Consider the following 20,257-nt stretch of genomic DNA (forward strand, 5'->3'; position numbering starts at 1 on the left):
GAATATTAACACACTGCTAATGTCTGTATATAACACTCCTAGGGATCTGGGCAACACCCTGTAACCAAGAGAGTTATTACTTATGTAGCCTAACATATGAGTATCCATCATCAGTGGGCTAATTCAAAAGAACCTCAGGTTAGTCAGGTATTGACATCACATGAGTTCAGAGGAGGTCAGTTCCTGTACACTAAAAATTACACAAAAACCTTCAGATTTCTTAGCTTTTCAGATTTTGCAATTGCTTATTAGGGATTATGTATTTGTAATTCTACACTTTTATATGTACCTAACTATACCTCGTGCATTCTTCCCAGTTTATTTGGACTTGTTAAAACCATTACTATTTGTCACTCAAGGTATTGACCAAGTTAGTTGTAGAAACTAAGAAACTATAATGAAACTCCAGATTTCAAAGGAAAGGAATGTGCCTTAAATTTTGTCTTAGCTTTGGCATCTTGACTTTTGCACAATCTCTGAGGCTAGTGCAGGAAGCTTTTCAGTAGTCAATAGCTGACATTTTTGGTTTCTGCTATCCTTACTTATTTTAGCTTTTTACATTCTAAGTCTAGTATTCTGTATGTAATAGGAAGAACAGTGCTATATAAACATTTTTTAAAATTAATAAATATGTTATTTTTCAAGTACAGTTGGCATTCAGTATTATTTTATTTAGCTTCAGGTGTACAGCATTGTGGATAGACAGTCATGTTTTAGAAAGTGATCCATCCAATCTTTTAAGCACCATCTGGCATAATATTATCAACTGTATTTCCTATGCTCTATTTTACCCAAATCATAAAGATCTTCTCCTGTGTCTTCTTCTAGAAGTTTTATACTTACATGTTTCACATTTATGTCCTTGATTCATTTTGAGTTAATTTTTGTTAATTTCAAATTCCTCCAGTGGACTGCTGCTCTCTTGCATTTATCATAGACGTTTATAGTGCCAGAAGGTTCTGTATTTCTGCTCCACTGGCAGCTTTCAGCAGACCTTGCAGGCCAGCCCCCCAGAGGGCATTTCTCTATGTTTTTGCCCCTTTGCTGGTTGCGGGGAGGAGGGGCATGCTGCATTTCTTATTAATTGTTTGAGGCATGATATATAGAGGGAGTTCTTAAAAAATTAAAATGAAGAAAGGATTTTATAATGTTAAATTTAGATTCGAACTATCTTTGTGAACTATGGCCTTGAAAAAGATCTTTAAATGATTGTCAGTTCTTTCTGAGTAGAAATTATCAAGAATGGCAATTCTTGGAATTGAAAATGAGATAAGCAAGAAAGTAGATTTAGAAAATATTGATGAATTTGGTTCTGTTATAGCCAAGAAAGCAAAATTATAGTACATTTTGTTTTATAAATAAAATATTTAAATAATGTGATTTTAAAATATTTTTCAATATTGATTTTTTTTGATTTTTCAGTATTTTTTCAACATTTTAAAATTTTTGGGAAATTTGGCCATTAAAAATACATTAAAAAATATATGGTGGTATGTATTTTTCCTTTTACCCCAGGCTCCAGTATGACTCAGCTCAATATTGATACTTATGTAAAATTTTAATATTGTTCATCATGGATTTTTTGTATTAATTTTAAAAACTATTTCATTAAGATATTTGTTTTGACTACTGAGTTTTTGTTGCCTCCTTAATTTTTTTTGCAGAATCTTCACTCTTCTCATCCTAGTCCCAGCCTTGATATTCTTACTGCCTCCTCAAAAGTAGTAAGACTTACATTTAAGATAATTTATAAATACAATAAAAGATAGCCAATAGAAGTTAGAAATTCAGAGAATCAATTCAACTAATTAGATTTTACTTATTCATTAATTCTTTTTTTCACATGAATCAATGTAGTGGCAACCAGTAGGGTTGAAGAGATGGGGGTATGTATAATCATAGTTTGGATAAGTTTAAAAATCAAAAAGGTAAGATATATACAGATAAACTTTTTGAAATTAAAATGAAGAGGATTTCATAATGGTAAAGTTAGAGTAGAAATATCTTCGTGAATTTATGGTGTTAAGAAATACTTAAAGTGGCCAGACAAGGCTCTCAGGTACTTATCACCAGTTGTCATGTTGAAACCTTCTGCTTTTATATCCTCACTGCACAAATTTGTTCTTATTTGAAAAGAGTTCCTTAATGTGCGTGGGCATCTGTGTTTCCTTAATATCAATCATTTTGACTCTTTTAAAAGAATTTTGAAAAGGTTCATATTCAAAGTACTTTTATCTTAAAAACATCTCTCCTTCCATGACATTGCTTTGTTTTTGAAGGCCAGCCTTCTTCCTTTTATTTTTTATCTTTTATTATAAAAACATTTTTTCTTTTCTTAAATTTATATACTCCATTTCTAATCTATTGTTTTAAACTTTCAGGCTCAACTTTAAAGAAGCTTCTACACACTGGAAATTCTGTTAAGGTATTTATTTTAGATGAATGTGTAATGGCATTTTTTATTAGTTTTAAGTTATTCCATAAAGTAACAAAATTAGGCCATTTGAAAAGAACTTTAAAAGCCACTTGACTTAGTTTTTAGTTTTATTTTATTTATTTTAATATTTTTTTGGTAATCCTCACTCAAGGATATTTTTCCATTGATTTTTAGAGAGAGTGGAAGGGAAGGAGAGAGACACACAGAGAGAAACATCGATTGGTTGCCTCCTGCATGCACCCAACCAGGCTAAGCCTTCAACCGAGGTACGTGCCCTTAACCTGAATCAAATCTGGGACCCTTCAGTCTGTGGGCTGATGCTCTATCCACTGAACCAAACTGGCTAGGGCTTAGTTTTTATTTTTAATTGAGAAATTTTATTTCCAATATTGTTAGTTTTGTTCTTACATCGTAACTTACTGTGATAGACATTTTAAATATTATTAGGAGAAACTGGCTTGGGATTTGGAGTTTGGAATTCTGATTTTGATTCTGCTGTATACAGTTAGGGAACCAATGGCAAGGTACTAACTGCCCCAATTTTATCATCAGAAAAGGGAAGGGGCTGAACCTTTCTAAGCTTCAGAGCTAACGTGCATGATTCTGTCCACGCAGTAATCTTGTTAAAATTATTGTTGTCTCTGAATTATTTTTGAGCACCGTTGTATGGGAAAGAAGAGCAGAGCCTTCCTCTTAAATATTTATTGATGTACAGCAGATTGATCTTGTAATTTAAGTTAAAATTGTCTTATTTTAAAATGAATATGCCTTTTATAATGACAAACCATTTGATGCTGGGATAAGATGGCACTAAAACATCATTGGCAAAAGAAGCCAGCCTGAGATGTATATTTTATGGAAGGTAATTCACTTGTAGCTCATTAAGTTATGAGTGTGCCTTTAGTAAGCTACTACATTTTTTGGTTTTATACCAGTTTAAACCATCATAGCCACTTAAACTTGGTATGTTAAATATCTCTTACATGCTGAAAAAAGGAGGCGAGCTACTCTAGCTTCACAATAGATTCTGTATTTTGTCCCTCCTATTATAATTAATAGTCTTACAGTTGAAACCTGTCAGGTTGCTATCTCATGTTTCCTATTGGCCTTATTTATGTTAGTTACCTTAAATACAGTTAGCATAAAAATATTGGGGACTTGTGATAGAATTTTGAACTTTCTTCTTGTTAAATTTAATATAATTTGATTAGGTATCTATAGTACCATGTCATTTTTTGTCTGTCTCTGAATAGCTTTATGCATTCAGTAATGTCACTACTTAATTTGCCTGCTTGGGGATAGGCCAGATGTGAGTGGCCATGGGGTTTGTGCAGATGAGTAGTCAGTTCACTAGCAGGTCTGAAAGTACACCGTGGAGTCCATTGTTAATAGGAGTAGCACTGCCACTTGTCTGTGTGAATTTGACTTCTATGGGGTGTTAGCCAATCTTTTTTTTTTTCTTCTTTTTTTTTGGCCTTTCTCCTCCTCTTGGCTTTTCTGTAGAGCCTCCTGTTTGGCTTGAATACTCACTCTGGCAGGATCGTACCTTGTTGTAATTGAAAGGCGACCAGGCAGTCCCTCAGTTGCCTACATTTGGAGCTCACTAATCTTTCAGCTCTGTCTGACACTTTTTCATCTCTTTTGCTTATTTAGCTTCTTTCATTGATGTTATCTTTTCAGCCATTTAGGTATATAGAAATGGAAGTACCGGTGTTTATGAATTCTTAGAATAGAATGAAGTTGAAAGTAAGTGTAGAGGAGGAGGAAGGACACAGGTGCCTCTATAGATGTTTTCTACCAGTGATCCTCACCATTTAGAACATAGCAAAGGTGTTGGAGAGAATAGATAGGGACATGAGAGCTTCCCCAGCCCATTGAGCTGTTGTATCATAAATCAGCGAGCTAGATACAAGACGCCTTAATGAGCCAACTAGTTAGGAGTCATCTTTATTACACGCAGAATATCTCTGTCAAATTCTGAACAAACTAAGGAAGGAGTATTCCCTTTTTATATCCTTCTAGGTCTTTGTGTAAGTTATTTTTGCAGATAACCTTGAGTACATATCATATCTATACAGACAGCTTGTAACCTTGAGTACATATTATATCTAACAAACACCTGGCATGAGAATATTATCAGTATCAGCTTATCAGCCCCTTACGTTAGATGGCTAGCTTGCAAGGTCAGACAGTTAAGTTTATTTTTTCTATTATTCAAGCTAAAAAACAAAGTTATTTTTACAGAATAAGAGACAGTCTAAAAATAACAGAGTTGACTTATGGAACAAGGGACTAGCAAGAAATAGCAGAGAACTTCAAAACAGCAGTTTCAAACAGCAGTTTTTCCAAAGGAGGGATCATTACTATGCTTCAGAGCCAGTTCTTCAGTCTTATTTAGCGCTAAGTGTTCTGATTTACAGGAGCATTGGACTTATGCCTATTGTAGTGACATGACATGAATGCTGTCCAAAGCACAGTGTAAATTTGGAGGAAGATTTTTTTGCATTGTTTTCATGGGTAATTGAGTGTTGATGATATGGGCATTGTGCCTATGGAATGAAATATGTTTAATAGGAAATACACAGTGCTTGCTGTGAGCCAGGCACTTTTCTAACTCACTCAATCCATATCAGTACTTCGTGGTAAATTCTATTATTATCCCTATTTTACAGGTGGAGAGACTAAGGCATAGAGAAGTTAAATGGTTTTCCACAGGTCACAGCTAAGCTAGAAAGTGGCAGAGCCTGCATTTGAACACGGGCACTCTGGCTCCAGAACCCAAGCTCTTAACCTTTGTGCTGTATTGCAGTATCCTTATTTACTTGTCTCTAAGTAAAGAACTTGATGCAGTACTTTAACAGTACCCTTCACCTCTGGTTTTTCTTTCTCAGAACTGATGCTACATTAAAATGCATTTCTACAAATACGTATGTTTAATTTTGTTACTTTTAATTTTGTTTTTAGATAAGATGTGAAGGAATCAGGCTGTTTCTTCTGTGGCTTCAAGCACTTCAGACAAACTGTGCAGAAGAGCAGGTGCTGATTTTTGCTTGCCTCGTGCCTGGTTTCCCAGCAATCATGTCCTCCAGAGGACCCTGTACTCTGGAGACACTCATCAATCCGAGCCCTAGTGTAGCTGATGGTGAGTGATGTGAGCAGCAGATCTTACTGGTTGAAAGGACTCTTGAAGTTACATTAAGGAATTCCTTGGTTTGCCATTTTCTTGAATAGAAATCTTGATTTTATAGATGAATTTTTGAGAGAAATCCTGTTCATAGTCACAAGAGTCTTACAAACATTAGAATTGAAAGACTTCAGACTATTTTATATGAAATGATGACAAGAGAAGTTTACTGAAGTGGTGGAAACAGGAATGGAAGGGAGTGAATAGATGTTGGCAATAGCAGAAAGTAGAGACACATGGTATGTCTGGAGTGTTTTTGTTGCTGTTAATGCAATTCATATCCACTGCCCGAAAGTACTGTCTTTTGTCCTCATTACTGTTGTTTCATAAGTGGACATTCATCTGCTGACCCAGGTTCTTTTTTGGCAGCTGTGTATTTTCATGTAACATTCATGGAAGGACAATAGTGGCCTCATGGGACTATTACTGGCAGCCATTTATGTCCTTTTAGGACCATTGATTTATAGCTGCATATCAGTTTTATTGCCAAATGACAGGAATTTGATCTTAGACTGACCAAAGCAGAATGTGAGAGGGAAAAGGATGGTGCAGTGGTAGGGGTGGCTTCATGGGCTTCTGTCTCCTGTTTCCCAGCCCTGCATGCACACTGGCTTGGTCTGTGTGAGCAGTTCCAGTGGATGGATAGATGTATTTTAATAGAGGCCATTTTTAAAAATCCCTGTTTAAAATTTAACTGTGGTGAAAGAGCTCTCATTATTTCCCACTCTGCAGCAAAGATATATCCAGAGGAAATCACTCCACTCCTGCCAGCCATATCAGGGGAAAAGATTGCTGAGGACCAAACATGCTTTTTTCTTCAAATACTGTTGAAATATATGGTTATTCAGGTAAGAGCAAATCGTAGATAATTCAGTGATGTTCTTATTCTCAGTAGGAAACAGAAAAATATTATCTTTTCTTCTATTTGTCCACATTTTGCATTTTTGCTTTTTGAGGTGTTTTTATGTGCTATTTCACTAAACATAGAGTATGTGCCAGGTCACGTCAGCAAAATCCGAGCATGTACACTATTTTGTGTTAGTGTGCATGTTAAGGGAAAAATTCAGCTCTCCATCTGTGTGTCTCTTTTACTTTAATATTATTACCATATTCACACAGAACATATCACATATGACACTTCTGCTCATCTGAGTTTTTACCCCATTGATATTGGGGGAGGTTTTTATTTAGACTGAGCCCCTAATGAGCAATTCTATGTGACAATAGCTGGGTGTCCTACAATTTAATTGAACTCTGTCACTATCTGCCTGGAGATAGCATCAGAGTCCACATGTTAAGGTCTCAATGAGACTGTTTCCATCCCATTCAGATGCCAAGCCCAAGTAGTAAGTTGCCAGGCTATCCACAACTTCTGTCCAATTTGCCTACAGATCAGAGGTTCCCATGACCCCCTCTTCAAACTCAATTAATTTGCTAGAGCGGCTCACAGAACTCAGGGCAATATTTACTTATGTTTACCAGTTTATTAAAGAATATGACAGAGGATACAGGTGAATAACCAAGTGAAGGGATACATAGGGCAAGGTTTGGAAAGGTTTAGCGCAGGAGCTTTTGTCGCTATTGAGTTGGGATGCGTCACTGTCTGGTACATGGACGTGTTTACCCACTTGGAAGCTCACTGAAACTCTGCTGTTGGGATTTTATGGCAGTTTCCTCCCATAGCCATGATCGATCATTAACTCAGTTCCAGTCCCTCTCCCCTTTTTGGAGAAATGGGGAGTACGGGTAGGGGCTAAAAATTCCAAGTTGTCATCATGGCTTGGTCTTTCTGGTGACCAGCCCCCATTCAGGAGCCCACCCAGAGTCACCTCAATAGAAAAAAAGATGCCCCTAATGCTCTCAACACTTAAGATGTTACAGGGATTATAGAGCTCTGTGCCAGGAACTGGGGCAGAAGCATGCGTACCAGTATATATATATATAGTTTATATTATCCTATAGTGTATTAAACTGTTTTTGCCTCTTTATTCCTTCCCTAACCCTGATCTCTATGCTAGTGAGACAGGATGGAGAAGGAGGCAGGCCCTGAGGCTGACTGGTGGGTCCGGAACAGGCAGAGCAGGCAGGGAGATTTGAATGAAAGCATATGTAATTATCTCATCATGCCATCAGCACAGGTCTGCTATATGTCACATATTTCTTTCTCTTACATTTACCAACTGAATACAGAACTGAAATAATTATGATTTCAATAAGTGATTTATGTCTCTTAGTCTGTATTTCTGAACATTGATATGATTAGAAAAAAGCTACTGAGTGCTTTTCTCTTAGCGAACACTTCTCTCATCCCTGAGTTCCTCCTGGGTATAGTCCGGTCTCTGTCCTTCCCTTCAATGCCAAGCTTGTTGATGTAATAACCTTTGCCAAGTCCACTTTCTCACCTGACGTTCCTTGACACCCTCTGCCATCTCCCTCTGCCCTGTCACTGCTGAGAGGTTCAAGAACATGAAGGGTTCTTGTGGTCAAGTCCAGAGGCAGATACTCTTACGTTCGTTCTGTACTCAGTCTTTGAGATGATTTCACAGTGGCAGCCCCTCCTTCGTGAGATTCCTCCCATGATTTATTCTGGCTTTCCTCCTCCCTTTTACTTCTTTCCAGTTTCCTTTGGGGGACTGTGTTTCTCTCTGCTGTCCCTAAAGATTCAGCCTTGGGCTGCTCTTTCTGACTACTCTGTCCTGCTGGGTGATCTTTGCTGCTTTCCTGCCCCATTTCCTTTAGCCAGCACCAGAAACACAGGGCTCCAGATCATGGGAGTCCTGCTGGGGTATTCTGTCATCTTCTAGAAGCTCCACATTTTAGCTCTGCTGGCCCGTTCTACATGCATCTCAAACTCTTCAGAAGTGGCAGGGCCTTCCATATGTCCCAGATGAGCATAGAGTATCTCAATCTTCAATGTGTTGGGAGACAGGTTTTCATTCTAGCTGTGTCATTAATGAGCTGTGTGACCTCAGGTAAGTTAGGAAATCATCAGGATCCCGTAAGAGGAAGGAAGCCATTGATATTGGGGGAGGTTTTTATTTAGACTGAGCCCCTAAATTGTGTGCAGAATTATGTGTGCGTGTCCATCCTCCTTCCCCCCACCCCCACTGTGGGGTGAGTCCTCAGAGCAGAGTTTCTGCCTTGGCCCATCCCAGAGAACTTCTGACAGGGTACAGACACTGAGCTCCTCTGCCCAGGAGCCGCCAAAGCCCCTCGTTCCTTTAGCTCAGGCGCTGAACTGTTATCATTTTCTAAGTGGACTGCGTCATGAAGGAATTGTGGAAACTCTGGTGTAGGGCACTCTGTGTTCTAACAAGTATTAAGACCCCACTAATAGGTGTGGCTGAACTGGCAGCCCTAGCTTCTTCTGTCCTGTGGATTGCTTTTAGTAAGGACAATGCATTTTCCAAGATTCCATAGCTGCACCTTTTGATACTGATTTTGCATGGAGGTACCATTGGATGAAATCTTTATAAGGGTTTGTTTCCTTAATTCTTGTTTATTATAAATGGCCTTTTTGAGTTTTTAAAAAAGCACCTTTTATATCTAACTGGATGTTTTAAGGGCATGAGGAATGTTAAATTATTTTAAAGAACATGTGAAAAAAATAAGAACATGATGTGGTAGAGCAAGATTGTTGGGTAATTTTTTTAAATACTCGATAGAAATGTTTTTAACATAGTTACTGGTTTGTTTAGAATTATTCATTTTTGTCATCTTTTGAGTTTTAAGGTATGATTTTATTACATGATTATCAGTACTTGTCAATTTTTAAAATAAATCAGTTTAGTATACATTAATTTGAAATGTAAATATATGTGTGTTTTTCTACATATCCAAAGGCTGCAAGCTTGGAGTGGAAAAATAAGGAGAATCAAGATACCGGTTTTAAATTTCTTTTTACATTGTTTCGAAAGTATTATCTTCCTCATTTATTTCCATCATTTACTAAGTTAACAAACATCTACAAACCTGTACTTGGTAAGTACTGTTAAGAGCTGTATAAGGAGGATTTCCACAGAGAAGCTGTACAGTTTCTTTCAAAGCGATCTTTGATTATTTTTAAGTAAAATGGTAATCTTTTTCTTATACTTAATGCTAACTTTATTGTAAGAGGTTTAAAGTTTCCTAATAACTGATTTTAACTGCTTTAATTGTTTATACAAACTAAGATGTACCTCAACTCACAGCAATAAAAGGGAACTGTGGCTCCATACTCCGAAATAATTTGCAATGAATTGTGATTTTGGGGGGTGTAATTATATTTAAAATCTTTTAATGTAAAAAAAAAATAAAGCTTACATTTCAGTAAGTCTTCTCTTACTGGTGGTAGGGTGTGGTGACCCCAGACCTTGCTCAGTAGATAGGCAAGCCCAGGCCACACAGCTGCCCACAGCATGCCCTTGCCTTTTTCACTGGATCTTTCACCCAGCAGAGACGACCCTCAGCTGCTTACGGAGGGGCAGATGTTGGGCAATTGGGCAGCCTGGGGACTGTAAGCCTGGAGATGAAGGAAATGTAAGGGATTTTTTTATTTAGCTTCTCAAGTTTTCCTTCTTTAAGAAATAAGGACTCACAGGCCAGAAGCATCCCTTAGAGAGGTAGAGGTGAGGCAAATCTTCCTCTGCCTGTTAATCTAAAGCAGGTGAAATTAGTGACAATGAATAATTAAGAGCATTTGGGAGGGGAAAAGATTACAACGGACATTAATCCACCTGGAGAATGTGGACAATTAATTCAGTTGTCTGTGGGCATTTATTTGTCCACATGCGTGCACGCACTCTCTCTTTCTCCCCGCCCCCCCCCCCTCTCTCTCTCTCGTGGGAAACAACTGAAACTTGGTGCATTTTGAAAGGCGTAGAAATACTGCCGGTGAGGGTACTAGGATGTGTATTTTGTTAGCTTAGTATGTGGGTATTTTTTTCAAATTTTGTTTCTGATTTCATTAGTAGTTTATGTTATAGAAAACATAGTATGTTATTAACATTCCGAAATATAAAGTTGTTTGCTAAGAATTTTTCTGCCTCATGCATGTACAAAAATTAGTAAGAGAGTTGGAATTACAGGAAGTAGTTATCTCAAATTCATTATAATATAATTTTCATATTAATTATGGAATAGAAAGAATGAAAATGAACCTCTTATTAATTCTTTGGAAATGGTGGTATCTGATACTTCAAAAATGAAACTTGATTTTCTGAATTCTTTCAGATATAAAGTAGATTATACTGATTCTATTTCTTTGAATTTATCTAAAGGAAAAAGGATATAAAACTGAAGTTCGGTTGATTTTATTAGTATAGTGTTGGATGTTAAGATACTTAAAATGATGAAAAAATGTTTATAACACGGTTTTATAATTGTTCCAATCATAAAATAAGATTAAATTCATTATAACATATATGAAAACATTTTCACTATTATAATCTCGTAATTTCTCAAATTTGTGAAAGAGTTATTAGCTTAGTTTTTCCATAGCTGTATACCACAGCTGTAAGTAAACAGTAACAACCACCATCACCCATCTTAGTCAGATTGCAAGGCAGAATTAGAAGTGAGCCTTCCAAAGGATGACATTCTAAATAATTTCTGGTTCTTTAATCTTAATTGCTATTCAGACAACCAAATGTATGTCTATTTGCTTGGAAACTGAAATATTTGTAGGAATTACATAATGTCAAGTTTTACTAACCTAATCATGCGCTCATTTTTCTTACAGATATTCCCCATTTAAGACCAAAGCCAGTGTACATTAACACGACTCGAGACACTGAAAACATTTATAGTACAAAAATTCCATACATGGCAGCTCGTGTTGTTTTTATTAAGTGGATTGTAACTTTCTTTTTGGAAAAAAAGTATCTAACTACAATACAAAACACTAAAAATGGAGTTGATGTATTGCCTAAAATCATGCAGGTATGTCATTCCTCCTCTTTATATATCTTCATATATATTTAATATCATGCACTGACACATACAAAGCACTTGATTATTAGGGTTATTGGTTCTTGCAGGTTGTTGGTTGTAAGGACTCATTTTTTTGGCATGCCCTGTCTGTGATGCTAAAGTTTCAGAAGAAGCTCTGAGTTAGAAACACTTATATTCTATTGGCATTGCCATGATGAGGCAATCTTGGGGGTGAGAGAGATATTCTGAGAAGATGGCTGTTGTGTGCGCACTCCTGTATCCCTCTCATTTCCCCCCCTTCACTCTGGTACCAGTGACCTCTGAGCGTTAGACCAGGGCCTGTCTTGCTTTTGCCAATCCCCAGCACATGGAAGGCCCTCAGGAATTTTTCTGGTGGGCCATGGAGAAGACCTGTGAGACTCCCAAGTGCTTTGGGAACTCAGGGGAAGGGTGGATCAGCATCTCAGGATTTTGAGGAAGTTGTTGAGCCCTGGAAGAGAAGGCTGTCTCGCTCCGAGGTGTTAGGTGAAGACTTCTTATATGGGGATTTCTGGTTCTTGCTGGCCTTGACCAGCACGCTGAGTTGTTTAGGGACTTAGTGCTGAGTAGAGCAGGACCACTTGTGGAAATCAGAGAGTAGTCAACTCACAGAAGAGTGACGGCTTTGTGAGTTTTTTGTTGTTCCTAAGAACAGGGACAAGAATTGTGGACCACTTAGTGCAGGTTTGCCTTAGCGTTCTCAGCAGAGCAGTGTGACCCCGGCCTGAGTTGGGAAAGTGCACACATCTAACCGGCAGGTGAAGAAGCACCAGACAGGTCCAGAGCATGTGGCCCCATCGACAGGAACTGACCCAGGAACTGGAGAAATTTATTTTCAAAGAAGACTGAGAGAGAGAGAGCTACAATAAGAACAACGAAAGACTTGCTGAAAGTTTTAGAAAACCTTACATTTTTATTACATACCAGTTAACCAAAGAAGGTAATGATCACTGCTGAGAACAAAATTAATATTTGAAGAAAAATCCCACAACACTGAGCAGAAATTCAAAGAGATGGAAATCAATAAATAAGATCTGAGAACAGATCCAGACCTACCATGCAAATATTGTGAGGGCAGAGGAGAAAAGAATGAAAGGTAATAATTGAACTAATAAAAAGGAAAGTTTACCTGAGCTGAAAAGAAGTCATGCTTTAGACTGAAAAGGCCTTTGAGTCCCAGGTAAAATTAGTTAAACAGTTAAACTGGCATTTGACTTCCATGGATTAAGAAAAAAACTATACAGCTTCCTGACAGAAACCAGAGGTTCCTGCAAAGGAATGAGACTGACATTAGCACTGAATATCTAATGTAACCTATAGCCCTGAAGCTGAAAGGACCTGGCTGTCTGTCTGTCTTTCCCAGAACCTTCCTTGCTTTGTATCACATACATAAGCAAATGTCAGATTGACTAAAGGCCTACATATAAAAACAATGATAAAGAACTTGGGAGAAAAATCTAGAGAATGTATAAATTTGGCAAGTAGTAGACCACCTTAGGTAGAGATAAAGCTCACAAGCCACAGAGGAAATGAGATTCTACTTTATTTTAAAAAACAGAAAAATATTTATGTGTCAAAAGATAGCATAAAGCCACACTCAAGTTGAGGAAAGTGTTTGTAACATCATGGTTATTAATAGAGCTCGTATCTCTACAATATAAAGAGTGCCTACAAATTGATAAGACAAACAGCCCAATTGAAAAAATGGACAAAGGAGATGAAGTTCACAGAAGAGGAAATAAAATGGGCCCAGATTTCACCAGCACTCAGGGAAACATAGTTTGTTCTGAGCCATGACAAGAGACTTTTATTTACCAATTAGGGTATAAAAAATTTTGTATGAAATTATATACTAGTAAGCTAACTTTCAGAGGTTTCAGGGGTTAGGTATGGACATCGTTTGGGGGTCATCATGCAGCTGACCAGTTGTCTCATATTTTCCCTTCTCTGCCTTACAACTCTGGTTCCCACCTCATCTCACATGTGTCTACTTTGTTCTGCTTTTCATTTATATTAAACATTAGAAAAAGCAGCAGTGTAAAAAATTAAATATTAACTTTTAGAAGTGAAGTTGCAGGAATAAAAGCACATACAATTGCATTTCAAATTTAGTATAATTTTATCCATGTAAAGTGAACATCACTATCTAAGACTTAGATTCTAAGTGAAGTGGTCCAAAATGTCTTTCCAAAGAATATGCTGCTCTTGTAAAAGCCCTTTAAAACATTATATTAAGTGCTGGTTCCAAATAGAGTTCACACTTAGGATACTATTACTATGTTACAGATCATGTATGACAAGTTTTTTTGTGTATTTTTTTCCAAAGTAAATTTACTTCCTCATTTTATTTATTTATTTATTTATTTATTTATTTATTTATTTATTTATTTATTGCAGAGAGGAAGGGAGAGGGAGAGAGGATAGAAACATCAATGATGAGAGAGAATCATTGATTGGCTGCCTCCTGCACGCTCCCTACTGGGGATCGAGCCCACAACCTGGGCATGTGCCCTTGACCAGAATCAAACCCAGGACCCTTCAGTCCGCAGGTCGATGCTCTATCCACTGAGCCAAACCAGCTAGGACAATTTATTTCTTGATTTAGAAGTAATACAATTGAGAGGGGTTTTTTACCAGGGAAGAAAGGATAGTACATCTTCTAGACTTAGCTTATATAACACTTGGAGAATCTGGTTTAACATATTTTTTTGTTCAGTGGTGTCATTCATGGTAGAATAGAAGTACATCCTGACACCGGAGAATAGAACTTCCCTGTCACTCGTGGGGGTGAGGTTCTTGCAATATCTTTAGAAAATGAATGTTCTAAGATTGGCATGGGAGAATTGGATGTGATAAAAGGCTTTATTTGTGTGCAGTTACATTTCTTGGGTTCCAAAGTTCCATACCCGTTAAGCCAGCCCTGAAAGAGGTGCAGCTGTGGCTCCAGTAGAGCCAAAAGCAAGGTCAGTGTCCAGAGCTTCTGTTCCATGTTGCAGCCAGGTCCAGTTCAGCATCCGAGCTAATTGAAGTCCATTAGTTCATTGTGGGTCCCACATGGCTGTGGGCCACGTGGGCACAGGGGAGCGCATCCCCTGCAACAGGAGTCCCAAGAGGGCCAGAGGGCCAAAAGGTCAAGAGCAAAAAGAGCCTGGCGTGTGTGAGAGAGAGCGAACTTCCTTTGTTCAGCAGTTTAAATATTTAGTTTTCACAGTGGCCACACCCATCCTGGCCACTAATTTTTTCCAGGTATGATTGACAGACAGGTAGGCACCTTCCCACCTCACTCAGACCTTACTGACCATTTGTCCAAACTGCCTTTGTTCAGCCCCTTCCCCCATCAATCAGTGGGGAATAGACTTAGCAAAGCTGTATAAGTGGCATGTCTATATTATCTAGTCTTCCCTTTACTCCTTTCCTGTTTAATAATAACCAGATTATTACAACGGTATCAGTCCCATCCATCCATAACAGCAGCAACCCCCAACCTTTCAAATCTGAACAGTCTTTGTTCTTCATTTCAGCTGAAAATGTTTTCAGTGAAGAATTATTTATTCCTTAGTGATTCATTTTTGTATAAGATAGAAGTACTTCAACATGTATTAGAAAAAGCAGTGGTGATTTTAAAATTGCAACAGCAACTGTTCTTTTAATAGTTCTATATGTACATTAATTAAAATTAAAACCCCCAAAAGTTCATTAGAGAATGAAAAAGAAAGTTTGGGATGATAAAGCAGTTGATCACATTTATTTGTATGATAACTCTTGTAGTTGCATTTTTTAGATACATTATTATTAAAGTATCACCTTTACTAATTCTGAACCAGCCCTTCAATAATGATTCATGGGCTGTGAGTTTCCTGAAATTGTTGTATTTCATGAGATGAATAGTTAGGAAAAGTGAATCGCACAAATTGACAACCCCACAGGAGTTAATGTATTGTACAGATTCATTTGTTGACTACCACTCTCGTACTTTCTGTGTTCTTAAGCTCTCCCAAAGCAAACATAGGCTGCCCCCAACCATGCAGGCAAATCATGATGGGAAATGAGTGGCATCAGGCATCACCAACAGAATGGCAGTTGCATTCTCCTGTTTCACACCTGCTTTGTGGGTGTCCTCAGAATGAGCTGTGGGTTAAGAGGAAAACAGGGTGGTAGAGAGGGTTGGATTACGTGGTAGCCTGTATCATGCACATTTCCCGAGCTCCGGCAGCATGCCTGGTCTAGGCAGCTGTCTGCTTCACTGAGGTGTCATCACATCCAGAAGAGGTAAGAATCATCCTCACGTTTACCACCAAGTCAACTAATACTAAATAATACACTGAGTGGCCAGATTATTATGATCTCTGAACGCATAATAATCTGGCCACTCAGTGTATATCCTATATAATAAAAGGCTAATATGCAAATTGTCCCCTCGACCAGGAGTTTGACCAGCAGGCAGGCTGGCCAACCGCCCATGTCCCCTCCCCTTGGCCAGGCTGGCCGGACCCCACCCATGCACGAATTCATGCACCGGGCCTCCATTATATATATACTGAGTGGCCAGATTATTATGCATTCAGAGATTATAATAATCTGGCCACTCAGTGTAGTTGAGGATTCCAGCTTGATTGTAGTGGGTGCAAAATGGACCTCTCTGTGTGCTTAATTCTTATTCATGCTCTCACTATTAATCTTCATAAAAGAGACAAGAAATGACTAGACTTGATTATCCTTTTGTTTTCGCTCTCATCCCTTACTATAATTATAAATGTCTGTCAAAATATGGTGATATTTTTGGAAAGCAGACTTTTGTGGAAAGAGTGTGGACTAGAGCAGGCTAAGAAAAGCATAATTTTATCAGAAGTACATTATTTTCCATCCTTGGTGGGTGCCACTAATCCCTTGTTGTTCAGGGGTCCACTGTAATTTTTAATCATGGCATGATGGGAAATACACTATACTACCATTTTGTTCTATTTGGACACTGGAGCTCATTTTTTGAGTGACTGGGTACCTTTAAACATAATTCTTTATGTACATATTTTAGTTATCTAATTGCTATGTTATTTAATTACTTATCTAATGACCTCACAACTTAGCAGCTTAAAACTATAACCCTTTTACCATACTACATATTTCACTGTTTGGGTCAGGAATTTGGGTAGGATTTTGTTGGGCCATTTTTATGTTTTATGTGGTATTAACTGAGGGTGGCATGGTCTTCAGCTGATGGCTGGTTGGTCTGGAAGGTCCAAGGTAATTTTATTCACATGCCTGTTACTTTGGTGGGTGCAGTGGAAGGCTGGGCTCAGCTGGGCCTCTCTTTCCATGTCCTGTCTGTCAGGGTACTTGGACTTCTTTCCTTTGTGCTCAGGGCTCCAAGAGCAAATGTTCCCAGAGATGGGAAGGGATGACTGTCAGCCTGTTGGGCCTGGACCTGGAATTAGCACAGGTCACTTCCACTCTATTCTGCTGGTAATATGGTCACACAGTCCATGGGGATCAAAGGGAGGGGGCATAGGCTTCACCTCTCTACAGAAGGAGTGGCCAAAGAATTTGTGGCCATGTTTAATTTGCTACATATGTATGTGTGGACTGATGTTTTTCCTTTCCTTTTTTGGCCTCTGGGGAAAATGGGAGGAATTGAACAAAAAAATCACAAGTTATTGAGCTGCAAGAGACATTAGTCTTAATCCAACCTCCATGCTTTTAAGATTAAGATAAAATATCAGTCAAAATGAATAAAATTAATTTTCTGTGGAAGATAGTTGTTGATCCATCAACAAGATGAAATAATTTATATAGGGTACTTCATGTCACAGTGTGACAGTGCCTTTGACAAGCCACATAGGCTTAATTGCTATGTCATGAAGAGAAAATAATCTACACTAATAAAAGAGTAAGATGCAAATTGACTGTACCTTCATGACACCCACCAGCCAATCAGGAGTGAGTACGCAAATCAACCTAACAAAGATGGGTTAATTTTGCATACTCAGGTGTCAAGCGGCCGGGCGGGATGCTTGCGTCGTTCAGGCGTTCTGCACTGCCCCAGCTACTCCGGGCCTCTGGGCAGTGTGGGAAGGTGGAAAGGCAGCTCCGGACCAGAGCGAAAAGGCGGCTCCAGCCGGAGCGAAGGTGGTGCCGGCAACCAGGGAAGGAAGGCCCATTCTTGCACGAATCTTCGTGCATCGGGCCTCTAGTTATAAATATAATCTTCCATTAGTTTTCCCTAGAGGTTACTATTTCAATAACAAGCTTTGCTTTCAAACTGTCTTGGTAGTTACTGAAATTACTATTTTGTACTACTCATAGCTTATCACTTCTTATAAAAAATATTCACAGTGGGTTAGAAATTTTAGTGGTATTTGAATTATTTATTTTGGCACTTGAAAGAATAATACAAAAGTGAAATGAAATTATACATTTTTAGAGGAAACATTTAATCTCTAGGGAAATGAGAGCAGAAACCAGTGTTAAACTTTGTGATTTACTGCATGAATTATTTTATTTCTCTTTGTTCTTAAGGTCTTCAAGTCTTCTAGATATCTAAAATTTTATGAATATTCCAGTTAAGTTTGATCTGAGATATTGAACTCAAATCAAGGTTCTTATACCCTTTATAGATCTTGGCACTCCTCCAGCAAGATGTCACTTAGGCTTATGAGACCATTGTGATGCTTCTCAACACTGTGGCTTCAAAATATCCACTGAAATTTCAAATCTCTGCAGCTATACAATAAGTGCTACATTGTAGAAACCAAGGTGGTGATAATATAAATGCAGTCATGTGTTAGTTAATTCTGTGATTTTACAAATATAAATTAAACTTTTTAGGTTGATAAAATTTCACAGCCTCCCTTTCTTTAATAATTTACTAATTTTCCTGTTAAAATGACTGAGTTGGGGGAGGGGTTAGTTGGTGAATTGGAAAGTTGGTAAGTACAGGTCCTGTAGCCAAATGTGCTTCCAGCCGTGCTGGTTTCCAGCTTGTTGTCAAGTTGATGGTAACCAGAGCTTTAAAATAAAGCAAGTCTTCAGTTTTGCTAGTTGTTCTTGAGTACCAAAGAGGATGACTCAGAAGTGGTAATGGCTTTCTTCCAGACTGTTGGTGGTGGTGCAGTGCAAGAGAGGGCACCGGAGCTGGAGGGTGGCGGGCCTGCAGAGCCAGACAAGAACCATTCTAACAGCAGCACCTTGTCGGACCGGAGGCTCAGCAACTCTAGCCTCTGTAGCATTGAAGAAGAGCACCGGAACGTGTATGAAATGGTGCAGCGCATCCTCCTGTCAACGCGAGGTTATGTCAATTTTGTGAATGAAGTATTTCGCCAGGTTAGTATTACTCCAAGAAATACTATTGATGCTTTGGGCTAAATTACAGGACTGAATAATGATCCCTCTGATCCTACTTTTATTTATTTTTTTAACCCTCACCCAAGGACATGCTTTTATTGATTTTAGAGAGAGAGGAATGGAGAGAGTGAAACATCTATCAGTTGCCTCCTGCACGCGCCCTGACTGGGGATTGAACCCCAACCTGGGTATGTGCCCTGACAGGGAATTGAACCCCACCACCTTTCAGTGTATAGGACAGTGTACCAACCACTGAGATCACCAGCCAGTGCCCTCTGATCTCACTTTTAATTTGCCATATGGAGTGTTTTATTTCATTTGTGAATTAAAAAACATTTTTTGTAGAATTGCTATGTGTGGAAGGAAAATTTTATATTTGAGCAAAATCATTCCATAGCACTTATATTCCCTTAACAAACTTTATGACCAGCGGTAGGTGGAAAGAAAGCCGTTCCTGCAATGTGCACGAACAAATGAGCATAGCCAAGAAGAACCCAAGTCTGGTGTTCCAGGGGCCAGAAAGCTCTCTCTAAGGAGCTGAAGGTTTCTGCAGTTGTACTTGCCCTGCAAAGCCCTATATCTCATCAGTTTTGGCAAAATTCTTAGTCATTCTTTCTTCAGATATTATCTCAGTCCTTTTTAGTAATCTTTCCTCTGCATCTCCAGCCATGCTAGGGTGACCTTTTCATTGTATTCTTTCTCTTACCTTCTCTTCTGAGTTAGCCTTCCTTTTGTCTCGCAAGCCTCATTCTGGATGTTTTCTGATATATTTTTTTAATCCGGTTTTCTCTTCAGAGTTTTTAATTTTAGTTATTCCTTAAATTCTATTTACGTTCTTTTCTGATACTTTATCTAGATATTCTGTATTTAAACTGTTACCTATTTTTATTGTGGTTTTGTTAATATTTACTTTCTCATGTTTCTAATTTTTTTAATATGCTACATATCATATTAATCAGATGATTCATACAAAAATTTTTGGTTTTATTATGATTTGATTTTCCTCCAGAGAAAATTTATATTTGCTTTCCTGGGGCAGGATAACATGGTATACCTTGGTATTGGATTTGTGTTACATAGTTGTCTACATTTGTCAAAACTCATCAGATGATTCATTTAACATTTGTGCATGTCATTGTTTATAAATTTCACCTGAAGTATGGTAAATAATTTTGAGCTCTCATCAGTGATATATACATGCTGAAATCTTTAGGGGTGAAATGTATGATGTCTGCAGCTTTCTTTGAAATGCATCAAAAATAAAATGGATTGGAAGGATAGATAGAGAAAGGTGGATTGACAGATGTGTGATATAACAACTGGAGCAAATGCTAATGGTAGAATTTAGG

The 20,257-nt window shown here is 38.1% G+C and overlaps 1 protein-coding gene across 4 annotated transcripts in view; it reads left to right on the forward strand.

The window, feature by feature from the left end:
• RALGAPA2 (Ral GTPase activating protein catalytic subunit alpha 2) overlaps positions 1-20,257 on the forward strand; it is a 294,639-nt gene that overhangs the window by 55,075 nt on the left and 219,307 nt on the right. For all 4 annotated transcript variants that reach the window (XM_079784888.1, XM_079784887.1, XM_079784885.1 and 1 more), the window contains exons 5-10: positions 2,382-2,425; positions 5,402-5,579; positions 6,354-6,469; positions 9,464-9,602; positions 11,341-11,540; positions 18,660-18,887. In XM_079784888.1, the coding sequence (XP_079641014.1) occupies positions 2,382-2,425; positions 5,402-5,579; positions 6,354-6,469; positions 9,464-9,602; positions 11,341-11,540; positions 18,660-18,887 (905 nt within the window). The remainder of the gene's footprint in view (positions 1-2,381; positions 2,426-5,401; positions 5,580-6,353; positions 6,470-9,463; positions 9,603-11,340; positions 11,541-18,659; positions 18,888-20,257) is intronic.

The sequence above is a fragment of the Cnephaeus nilssonii genome (genome assembly GCF_951640355.1).
Source record: "Cnephaeus nilssonii genome assembly, chromosome: 11".
In the NCBI taxonomy this organism is placed as follows: Eukaryota; Metazoa; Chordata; class Mammalia; order Chiroptera; family Vespertilionidae; genus Cnephaeus; species Cnephaeus nilssonii.